Here is an 11,653-nt window from a genome sequence, read left to right on the forward strand (position 1 = left end):
TGGCCTGTGAGTCGCGCGGGCTTCGGCGCCTCTCATCTTCGCTGGCTGTCCAGCCCACAGTTCGCAGTTCTGGGGTCATCTCTGGGCTCCCGCTCTGGGCTGGCCGGTCTGCCGCCTAGCCACCCGATTACGGAGGCTCTGGAAGAAAACAAGGCCGCCTCACACTCGCAATCACGGGCAAGAAAAGGGAGACAGAATGGTCCGGAGATTCGGGAGGAAGAATTATTAACTATCAGAATCAAAACTCTGTTGATACCCCCAGCGAAAAAATAACAATCAAACCAATCCTACTGCCTCTAAGGGTCCAGGGTGCGGAAGCAGTAAGACTGGGGTTGGAGACTGGATGCCCGTTACTCTGATCTAAACACCGAAGAGTGCATCTTGTTCAGGACTCCTCCCATTCCTGAGGTGCCGCGAATGGATTCCTGGGGCGTCTCCTATGGCTACAGTCTGCTTTACCTAGACATGTACTCGAACCCTAGTCATAGCGCTCACTGCCATTTAGAGACTGTGTGTGTAGCGCCCTAGGATAAGCACTAAAATGCTAACCATCAGGTCGGCAGTTCAAACCCACTGGCCATTCCTGGGAAACCCTATACAGGGTCGCTATGAATCGGAACCTACTCAATGGCAAAAACGTGGGTTGTTAAACATTGGGCTACTATCCGCAAGGTTAATAAATCGAACTCCCTTGCTACTCTTGTAAATATTGACTACCTCAGAAACTCTAAGGAGCAGTTCTACTCCGTCCTATGGATTCCGAGTCATGGAACTGACTCCATGGCAGTGGTCTTTTTTATTGTGTTTCCCAACTAAATTATAAATACTTGGAGATAAGGAGTATGCTTTCACTTCTTTTTTTTAGTCGACCACTTGGTGAAGCACAACCATATGTGTGCAGGAAACGTTTCAGCCTAACACGAGTCAATGTTTAGCATCTACTTGTGTTCCAGAGATGAGTGGTGCTGTTTGGGGCCATTTCACCTAGTTCACAACCCTCAAGAATGAGATCATGAGACAATTAGAAAGCAGAGCAAGAAAATCTATAATCAACTATTTAAGGATGAGGGCAGGCCGCTGCAATCGCAGCACCTGTTTGCCCATCTGTCTGTTGCACGGTAGACAATCAGCCTTCGTCCAGGAGTCCTGGCTGTCTCGGACATCACGATGCAGCGGCCGTAATCGGGTGGTCTCGGATCAACCCTAGGTTCAACTCCAATTTAAAGTGGGACACGCCTGCCTCGCTTTCCCAGCAAGACATTACTCTGAGCCACTTCCTAGATCAATCCTGGGGCCATCAAGGCACAAAGGAAAACGGTGGACAGTGTTGAGGCCATCAGGAGGTCGTTGGGAACTAAACACCATTTGCCTTTTTAGCCGGGTAAGAGCCAAGCCACCTGGGTCCCGAATCTAGGCCAAGCTCCAAAGCCGAAACAGAGGCGTCCCGCCCCCCACCCCTGCTGCGTTTTGGAACGTGCAGTCTCCCAGCGGCACTTTCCAAAAGAGGCTGTGACCACAGAAAAGCAATAACAAGAGCGGGGCACGCCGGGACCTCGCTGATGCGCCCAGGAAGCCCGGAAAGCGGATACGCGATGCTTTCTGGGATTTGAAGTCCAAGTTTGCCAGGCGGTCAGACCAAGTCCCGGGAGTCAAGCGCTGAAAAAAGCCTGAGCGCAGCCTTCTGGGTTTTGTAGTTCTTAATTTCTCGGGTCAAAGCATTATAGAAAGACCTGACCATGTTAGGACTACAAAATCCAGAAGCCCGTACTCAGACAGGAGGGCGAGGCAGGGCCGGAGACTGGGGTGCCGCCTCCTCTGCAACGCCGGGGTCGGAGTTTTACAGGCGAGGGCCCGCTGGGGTCCCCGCGGCTGCCGGAATGCAGAAATACGAGAAACTGGAGAAGATTGGGGAAGGTAATGGGACCACGAGATGTTTCTGCAAAAGATTCTTCTGCAGATTTGTCTACATTCCTTGCAGTCCAGGCTTCTCTACCGTCAGCAATACCCGCAGACTCGACGCCGGACTTCAGCACTCGCTGCAGCCCTGGCCCCCTGACCTCAATACTCCCAAAGTTAGCAATTCCTGCAGACTCCCAATTCCCAACCTAAACCTTCCCCAGACCCGACCTCCCTACTCAACATTTCCTGCGTTTCTCACCCTTTACCTTAGCACCACTTGGCAGACTCACACCTCAACCCCCAACCTCAGTTCCCAGTGCACACCTTCATCCCCCAACCTCAGTACTTCTGAAGATCCAAATTCCTCATCCAGGCCCCTCCTCACTATTTTCAGACCTTCCCCAAATACTGCCTTTACCTTCCTCCTTGCAAAATGATAGACTCTCCAGAAACCCTTGAGCTTCAGCTGGTACCTTTCCTGCCCCTCCCCCACCTGCCACATCCTCGCTCACAAACCTCGTCAACACTCAGCCTTCAGTCAGAGCCCTGAACCCCTTCCCTTTCTTTTTGGGTATCAGAAATAATATACTCAGATGCTGCCTCCCAACTCAAGAGGGATTTCTTAGGGTGCTCCATCTCTTCCTGCACATTGACCTCCTTGTCCTAGGTACCTATGGAACAGTGTTCAAGGCCAAAAACCGAGAGACTCATGAGATCGTGGCTCTGAAACGGGTGAGGCTGGATGATGATGATGAGGTAGGACTGGGATACTAGGGCCAGGGAGGAGGGTGACAGCCTGGGCTGGATGGGATCTGACTCAAGCCCTGACTCTCTCCCATGTAGGGAGTACCAAGTTCTGCCCTTCGGGAAATCTGCCTACTCAAAGAGCTAAAACACAAGAACATTGTCAGGTGTGTAAACAGGAAGGGTTTTTTTTCTTGTCTGTGTGGTTGTTGGAGGAGGGTGGGGTTTTAGAGTTGGGTTGGGCTGTTATTGGAATATTAGGCCTAACCTAGCACATCTGGCTAGCTGAGTTCTTCCTTCTCCCCAGGCTTCATGATGTCTTGCATAGTGACAAGAAGCTGACTTTGGTTTTTGAGTTCTGTGACCAGGTGAAGTGGGAATTTTGAGGACAGTAGCTTGGGAGGGAGTATAAGGGCACAAATTGAGACTGAGATTCGGTCCCGCTCCTTCACCCTATCCTTCTTTCAGGACCTGAAGAAGTATTTTGATAGCTGCAATGGTGATCTGGACCCTGAAATTGTGAAGGTGAGGGGGTGTTGCCCTGGGAGTTCATTATGTCTAGGGCTGCGATCAGTGTTCAGCATAAGTGTCTGTGACCACCAATTCTAGGCCCTAAGCAGGGGATGCTTTGAAGTATAAGAGAGAAGAACCCCATATTCCTACCCTTCTGAGCCCCTAGGCTTAGCCAGCATTTTCACCTGGTCTCACTGGGCCCACACAGTAGCACTCTGACGTCAGAAATATTATTTACACTTGAGAGATGAGAAAACTGAGGTTCAAAGAGATATATTCATTCTGTTGACAAATATTTATTGAATGTTTTGCTATGTGCCAGGCACTGTTCTAGGTCATAGACCAAGTTCTCTACAGTGCTAAATTACAGAGCACAAGATATTCTGTTGGTGAAGCCAGGTAGGGGAGAGGTCTGTGAGGGTGGGACGTGAGAAGGACCACTCAGCTGTAAGTTACATAAAAAGTATTGTTGTTCTCCTAATACCCAGCATAGTACAAAGTAGGTCCTTGTTGATGAATGAATGATGTTGCACGTGCATGGGTGTAAATTAGATAGACAAGGAAGTGTAGGGTAGACTAGAGGCAAAGCAGAGGAGGGTGGAAATTGGCATGTGATCTGTTGTTGGGCAAAGCTTCCTATCAGGATGTGACTTTCCTTCTCCCCAGTCATTCCTTTTCCAGCTGCTAAAAGGCCTGGGATTCTGTCACAGCCGAAATGTGCTACACAGGGACCTGAAGCCCCAGAACCTGCTCATAAATAGGGTACTTCTCAGGGGAGAGGGCAGGAGGCTGGAGGCAAGGGGGGTGGTGGGCAAGAGGGGCAGGCTAAAGCCTATCCTGAGATTATCCAGAAGCCCTCTTCCATAGCCTTTTCTTATCTCCCTTCAGAATGGGGAGTTGAAATTGGCTGATTTTGGATTGGCTCGAGCTTTTGGAATTCCTGTTCGCTGTTATTCAGCTGAGGTGAGCTGCATCGATGGGGGTGGGGTGAGGGAGAGAATCTCCAGTGAGATCTCTCAGTCCCTGTACCAGGACCCAAAACATGACTTTTCTCTCTTCTCTGAGCCACCTCCTCTTCCAACTTCCTCCACAGCCCTCTAAGTCAGGGGTCCCTATGGGTGGGGTCTTCTCTAGGTGGTTACACTCTGGTACCGCCCACCGGATGTCCTCTTTGGAGCCAAGCTGTACTCCACGTCCATCGACATGTGGTCAGCCGGCTGCATCTTTGCAGGTGACATTCTGGAGTCCTGAAGAGGCACTATCTTTTCAACTTAGGTTGACAAATAGAGTCTGAAGGATCCCCTCTGGGGAAGGGAGCGGGATGGTTGGAGGTGGGGAGGAAGGTGCAAAAGGTGCCAGTGTAATGAGGACTTCTTCATATGTCACTGGTCCTCATCCCCTGCTCTCTTCCCCAGAGTTGGCCAATGCTGGGCGGCCTCTCTTCCCTGGCAATGATGTAGATGACCAGCTGAAGAGGATCTTCAGATATCCTGCCAGTGCCCTTCTCTTTGAGCCTCTAGAAGTGGACTCACCCCATGGGCTCTGAGTACAGGGGCTGAGGGGCGCGGCCTGGATGCTGGGTGTCAGGCTTCTCCCATGCATGAGGGTAGGAAGCAGGTGGTGGAGCCTCCAGATTGCCCCCAGGCAGCAGGGGACTAGGAGGCACCCTTCACGAAGAAGCCAAGAAGATACACTTCCAGATGAGAGCTGAATCCCGAGCATGAAGGTCCAAAGGGGCTTTTTGTGGTAGTAGGGGAAGAGTAACTGGCTCACTAGGGTACAAACGACAGGATTTAGGTGAAATTAGTTAACCTTTGTAAAGTGCCTGACCTATCGTAAACACCGTACAGGGGGCTGATTGTGAAGGGCACACACACTGAGGCCTGCTCTTGCCCTGGGCCAGGACAGAGTGGGGGTGAATGTGAGGAGCCCTTTCTGGGAGGGAAGTCACTACTGCTATTCCTGAAGAGCAGACACAACCCTTTCCAGCTGAGTAATCCTTGACCATGTGGACACGCTGCTCGGGACGCCCACCGAGGAGCAGTGGCCTGCCATGACCAAGCTGCCAGATTATAAGGTATAAGGGTCTGGAGTGGTGGATAGAGGTGGCAGCCTCCAATCCCAAGAGCCTTGGGCCTGACTCCCTGATCCTCCACAGCCCTACCCTATGTACCCGGCCACCACGTCCCTGGTGAATGTCGTGCCAAAGCTCAATGCCACAGGAAGGGACCTGCTGCAAGTAAGGGTCAGGAGCCAAGGGTAGAATTGGTTAGAGCATTTGTTGGAGGGCTGGGAGTAGGCAGACTCTGGGAGTTAATGCCTGCCATCCTTCTCTCTCTTCAGAACCTCCTCAAGTGTAACCCTGTCCAGCGCATCTCAGCAGAAGAAGCTCTGCAGCATCCCTACTTCTCCGACTTCTGCCCACCCTAGGCTCCAAGACCCCTGATGCCAGGCTGGGGCCTGACCTATTTACACCCCTCCAGGGAAGGGAGGGGTCACAATGCGCTGGGGCTCCAGCTGTGCTGGGCCCAGCAAGGGTGGAGGCACCCTGCCTGGATTCTTTACTCCCTCCATGGACTTTATTTAATTTCATAAATTGGCTCCTTTCCCACAGTCTGGTTAATGTGCTAGTTGACTGGTTTGGAAGGAGAGGTGGGCTTAACTGGGGGTGCGGGAGATCTCTGCAACTCTGTTTCCAGCTCACAAACAACTCAGCTGTTCATTTCTTGCTTCTTTCCTCTAAATGGTCTAAGGTCGACCTGGAGACTAAGGCCGGCACCATTGTGGCTAAGGCACTTGACACTCCCGCTCCACCAGCAGGGATTGAGCCTTCTCCAGGGGCTCTTGGCTGGTGGGTGACTTAGAGTGGGGCTAGGACTCTGCTAGAATGGGGAGAAAGAGGTCTCCATACCCTACCTATACCCTAATGACCCTCCTGTCTGCATCCCCACCCATACTAGGCCTGCAGACTCTGTTAGATCAGGCCCACTTCTCCTTTGCTCCCTTATTTGCCCGTTTTCCAACAGCTATGTTCTTGGAAGTAGAACAGCCAGCCCTTTTCTTCTCTCTGCCCACTTGTTTCTGAGCTTTTTTGCACGTCTGGTCTCAACTGCCCAGTGTCTTCTCAATAGGACTACCTGGCTCAATTGACCCAAATGCCCTACCCTCCTGTGCCTTGACTTTAAGAATAGCTGTCCTCTATTCTCTGAGATGTTAGTCTGACAAACAGTCACGTGGGGCAAGTGGCTGATACTTTTACTGTGTAATCTCTATGAGATCTTTGGTGTTTAATTATGGCCCAGCCCCACTTTCCAGACATTATGACAGGCTAGGGCTGGCTGACCAAGCAGGGCTGGCTTTGGCCTGACAAGTCTACCCAGTCAGAGGGGCAGTGAAAAGAGGGCATTAGCACTTTATTTGGGGTAAAGATGACAAAGCACATGTGCACGCTGGGTGTGTCAGAGTCCTGAAGACAGATACCAGCCTAGAGCCTTGTGACCAGGTAGCAGGTGCGGTGGGAGGCAGAGATGGTCTTGGTGACAGCACAGGGAGGAGTGGAAGGCCTGGTGAGAGATAGACCAGTGGGGTAAGAGGCCATCACACTGCTGTTCTGCTCCTACCCTGGCCCTCCCTGACTGCACCTGCCCTTCCTCTGTTGGCTTCAGGAGCCATTTGTGTTACCTGGGGCCCAGGCTGAGGTGAGAAACATGAGTTTGAGGACCGCCCAGCCCTTCTTGCAGCTGTGGGAGGAGGAGAGGGTCAGAAGTAGAAGGGAGTTCTCCCTCTGAGCTACCTGCCACATTCACTGCACAACCTTCCCAGCTGGACAGATGTTTCAGCTGGAGAGGGATGGCTTCTAGGTTGTTAGCAAAAGGAGTTAGGGAAGGGCCGAGCACCACATTGGGAGAAGCATGGGGGTACAGATGAGTGGAAGGGGAAGAGGTTGCTACCAGATTGGTGCTGGAGTGCCTCTGAGAGCGCCTGCGGTTCCAGAAATATCCCAGGACCCGGTCTTGGAACACCTGGGAGCAAGCAGGTGGGGAAGTGGCCATTGTACCTCTTCCCTGGAGCCTAGTGTGCCTCCTGCCCCCCATGGGAGCCCTGACCCACCTCAAAGAGGTAGTCCAGGATCTCAAGGATGGTGAGTAGGCTGGCCCCAATAAACAGCCCCATCTGGCCCCCAATGTCACCTGCAGAGACAGAGTGGTGGTCCCCTCACTGCACCTGCTGCCCACACCTCCCCAGACCTGACTGATAGCCTGCCTGCACACACACCAAGCAGCTCTGACATCTGATAGGCCTTCTTCTGCTCCACTGCCTCATAATTGAGGGCTTCAAAGAAGATGTCCAGCACCAGCATGTTCTCCCTAGAGGAAAGGATGGCCAGTAATGCTCACTGATCACCTGCTGGGCCAGCTGCTAGGAGGAGACATGCAGGTTCTTGGGCCCTGGCCTTCTGGGACCGGGGTGTTGCTACCCTCATTTTCAAAAAGACACAAGGGTGAGCATTTTGCCCAAAGTTCCAAAGTCCGCTCTGCGTGTGGAGGCTGCTTGAGCCAGAGGTGCACACCGCGCTCCAGCCTGCCCACGTCTGCAGTGCCCCTCCCCTGCTCACGCGATATACGCCTCGCTGCGGTTGTGTTTTCGAGCCAGGTAGCGGGCGGCGGCGCGGCTGGGGATCCGCACCATGGAGAGCTCCTTGGCGTAGCGCGTGCTGGCGCAAGGGTTGGGGCAAGTGCACGCATCCTTCCGCAGCATGACGTCTGGTGACGAAATGTGCCAGCTCAGGGCTGAGTGGAGTAGGACAGGGAGGCGAAGGAAGGGTGCCCTTACCTAGGGCTGGGTTGGCACAGTCTTTGTACTGCTGGGGGCTGCATACTGGCGCACTGCCTAGGAAGGAGAGCCGGAGAAAAGAGTGTTTCAGGAGTGGCCCAAGCGCTCCCTGGCTCCCTAGACACAGATCCAGGCCCAGCCCCTTACCAGGCATATGCATCATTCTACAGCCGCACTTCCGAGCCAGGTAACGGGTTTCGCAGGCTAGGCGACAGCCCATTATGCTATAGGGAGATTTAGGGCCTGGGCTAGGATTAGGTGAATCCAGTTGACCAGAGGGTTCCAGCTCTAAATCTGGGTCCAGAATTACAGAGCCACAGTCACCCCAGGGCGGTGGCAGGAAGCTTAACTGATGATAGGTAGGGTTAAGGAACGGTCTAGAAGAAGTAAAGGCTCCCAGGTATAACTGTGAAAGGTTTCTTGTGGAATAGAGGCCCCTGAGGGATGGAGCTGAAGAAAAGGGGTTGGGCTGGATCCTTGGAAGGTGCTGGAGGGACAGGTGAGGATACTTGCTGCTGCTGGCACGACACAAAGGTCTGGTAGCCAGGGGCAGCTCCAAAGCCCAGCTGATCAATGACCGGAGGCTCATCCTGGCTGTGGATCTGCACTCGGACCCCCACCTCAAACGGGGTCTCCTCTGCAGGAAGGCACCTCTGAGGCTGGAGGCCCCAACCAGGCAAGACCTGCTGCTGAAACTTCTCTCCCCAGACCTTTGTAAACCACTCCTGTCCCCTTCTCACAGAGAAGGACCATGCTTCCAGTGACCTTCCTGGACACCTCTTCCCTCATCTCCTTCCCCGAGCCCTTGTCCCCTTCTGTGTTACCCCCTTCCCTCATGCATCTGCCCCTACCCTTGTCCCTCCACACAGGCAGATACTCATCCTGCTGCACATCCAGCATGACCTCCAGCCCGTTGCCCATCCCGCCCTTCGGAGTGGTGAGAAGTTCAGCCCCGTTGGCACCAGAATTAAAGGTGTAGCACTGACCCATGCGAGTGAAGATCTGCTGGTGGACACGTGGGTGCCAGGTTGCACCAGGGGTGAGACATCCACATAAACCCATGAACTGGGAGCCTTTCCCATCTCCATTCTCTCTTCAATCTCTTCTTTGAATACCAAAGCCCACATTTCTATCCCCTAGCCCCACCCTCATAAAGGCACATGGAGTGGGATTCTCATGGGCTTCCATCATTCCAGCCCCTCCTCCAACCCCAGGCTCCTCCATCTCCACCCTAACACTGGCACAGCCTTCAGGGCAATTGGTTCTTGGGCTGGGGTTTGGACTAAGAGGAAGTGGGTCCCAGTTGGCCTCACTGCCCCTGGCAGAGAGAGGGGCCTTTTTCAGAACAGTTACTCCAGAAAGCCCTCCCTCAGGAGCAGGGCCTTGACATGTCGGCCCCCGGGCCCAGCACCAGCCTGGATCAGTGTCTGGTGCTGGGAGGCGTGGGCTTATAAAGTGCAGTTCACTGGGTAACAGGCAGACTCCCAAGGAGGACAGCTTTCAGGGATGAACAGAAAGGCATGGGTGGGTTGGGGAGAGATTGGCCTGGCCAGTAAGAAAGGGATCCCTGAGCTGAGCATGCTGAAGGTTCCTGACTTTTGGGGATGCCGAAGCAGGGGTCTTCAGCTCACCGCAGTGAAGTTCTGTGGCCCGCAAGGCTGACCACGGTAGTGGCAGTCCAGCAGCATGTCATCCAGGGAGTGCCCAGCTCGGGCATAGAACTGTGCCATGTCAAAGGTAGGACTAGGCATGAAGCCAGGCGGGGCAGGAGGCTGGCCCAGGGCACGAAGGAAGGCAGCATGTTCAGCAGGGTCCAGGCCCAGCAGCGAAGGCCCGGCCCAGTGAAGGTCGTTGGGTGTGAGGCTTGAGCGGCGCAGCGGGTTGATGTTGCACAAGGTGACTGCGGGGAAGGTGAGCTGGTGGCTTTCCCGCTCATCCAGAGCGGTCTCGTGATGGTACTCCCCATAGTAGCGCACCCTCTCAGCCACCTGGTAGAGGAAAGTAGCCAACGACAGGAGCACAGCTGCAGCCCACAGTCCCCGGCGTAGGGTCAGGCCCCCAGGACCAAAGACGTGGCCAAGGCCATGCAGTGTGCAGCTGCTGGCAAATACTCGTATGTCTGAGGCCGGCCGAGGGGCCATTTCTGGCCCTGAGGTGAGCTTCCTAGCTGTGGGCTAGAGTGAGACCCAGAGAGGGCTGAGAAGAGTGAGACAGAGTCAGTCTCAGGGCTAGGAGGGCTGAGGCAGGGGTTAGGTGGCCAGGTAGGGTAGGGGTCACTGCAGGTTAGACAAGGGGAGAAGAGGGTTGGAGGAGAGCAGACAAGACTAAGAGGTGAGAAGAACTGGCCTGGTGGTGTGGACGAGGCGACCTGGATGGTCCGGCTGCACTTCTCCAGGAGCGTGCTGTGGCTTCTAAATACTCAGTGCTGGATCGGGGCTCTGCAGCACAGCCAACTATGGGAAGCAGGGGCTGCTCTGCCAAGGCGGTGCTACTGGAACTGCTGCAGAGGATTGGGTTTCAGCAGTGAGGGGGGGGTCAGGGGCAGAGCAGTCTGGAGGGGGAGGTCCCTGGGGCCCCAGGCTGAGCCATTAGTGCAGTGTAAGGGGGCTGTGTTGCTGGAGACCAGAGGCGCCAGGAGGAAACCGCAACAATGGGGAGGGCTTGAGATAAGCCCAGAGGTAAATTGAGGTGGGGGCACTTTCAGGCTATCTAAGCCCCCAGTGGCAGCCCCTGTGTGAGATCTGAGGACCAGTCCCTGACCCAGGTCCAGTCTTCCTCTACCCTTCTCCCCCTCCCCACTCACCTCACCCAAGATCACTTGTTCTTTCACCAAGGGTGGGGCTGGCTCTACACCACCATGTAGAATGGTGGGAAGTTGGCAACAGCATCTAGTCTTCTCTTTCTGTGTCCCCCATTCCCCCCAGATTCCAGAAGGCCCTGGGTAGTCAGGGGCCTCTTCTGGTTCCATGTCATCGGCCTGTTTTTCTTTTTTCTTTTTTTTTTTTTTACTTTTTATTGTGAATTGAGTGAAGACTTACAGACAACATCATCAGCTTTACATTCAACAACTCATGTACTTTGTTTCATCTCAATGATTATAATCCCTTCCTTGCAACAACAGTTATCCTGCTTCCTCCCTGTGGCTCCTTATTTACAATTTATATTTCACAAATGAACAAAGCAAAAATATTTGATGCACACATACAAACAAAAAAATAGATATTCATTTAAATGTCCAAAGGGCACATTCTGCCAGACAGCCTCCTGCCCGCAGACACACACAGTGTTACTCAGTCCATGGGCCTAGAGCCTACAGCTGCTTTCTCTCGACATCATCACCTCTGCCACCCATCGTCTCTGCTCTTGCTACTTTTCTAGGTAGGGATCTCACACTCCACTCATGCGCTTCATTCTTAATAATCCTGGGATCATCTGTTCCAAAAATGGAAGATTAATTACTCCTCCTTTTCAGCTACACATCTTCTACGATTACAGTTGTGACAATCACAATCCTGCTAACAATTATTCACAATTGAATCATAGAATTCCTATCAGCATCATCCCCTACCCACTTTTACCAGACGTATCTGGAAAAGAGGAAAACTATCCTGTAGGGATTCTACCTTATGCCTCTCACTCTGAAACTAATCACACTCATAAAAGC

General features: G+C 53.3%; 2 protein-coding genes across 3 annotated transcripts; one reads left to right on the forward strand and one right to left on the reverse strand.

The window, feature by feature from the left end:
* Window positions 1-1,877: 1,877 nt before the first annotated feature.
* On the forward strand, window positions 1,878-5,586 carry CDK5 (cyclin-dependent kinase 5). 2 transcript variants are annotated; one of them, XM_006873690.1, is made up of 12 exons: window positions 1,878-1,914; window positions 2,567-2,655; window positions 2,743-2,810; window positions 2,951-3,011; window positions 3,112-3,168; window positions 3,823-3,918; window positions 4,045-4,119; window positions 4,291-4,387; window positions 4,572-4,641; window positions 5,173-5,233; window positions 5,315-5,395; window positions 5,500-5,586. In XM_006873690.1, the coding sequence occupies exons 1-12, from the start codon at window positions 1,878-1,880 to the stop codon at window positions 5,584-5,586; spliced, it is 879 nt and encodes a 292-aa protein (XP_006873752.1). The 2 variants fall into 2 exon arrangements, with proteins under 2 accessions (XP_006873752.1, XP_006873753.1); XM_006873691.1 differs by lacking the exon at window positions 3,823-3,918.
* Window positions 5,587-6,640: 1,054 nt separating this feature from the next.
* On the reverse strand, window positions 6,641-10,957 carry ASIC3 (acid-sensing (proton-gated) ion channel 3). The gene is made up of 12 exons (XM_006873707.1): window positions 10,793-10,957; window positions 9,621-10,163; window positions 8,841-8,991; window positions 8,499-8,626; window positions 8,137-8,338; window positions 7,990-8,046; window positions 7,772-7,919; window positions 7,432-7,523; window positions 7,267-7,346; window positions 7,107-7,178; window positions 6,838-6,896; window positions 6,641-6,719 (listed from the first exon to the last, which is right to left on the reverse strand). Exons 1-12 carry the CDS (start codon window positions 10,955-10,957, stop codon window positions 6,641-6,643), a joined length of 1,776 nt encoding a protein of 591 aa, XP_006873769.1.
* Between the last annotated feature and the right edge of the window lie 696 nt (window positions 10,958-11,653).

This window comes from Chrysochloris asiatica, unplaced genomic scaffold, assembly GCF_000296735.1.
Source record: "Chrysochloris asiatica unplaced genomic scaffold, ChrAsi1.0 scaffold00249, whole genome shotgun sequence".
Classification (NCBI taxonomy): Eukaryota; Metazoa; Chordata; class Mammalia; order Afrosoricida; family Chrysochloridae; genus Chrysochloris; species Chrysochloris asiatica.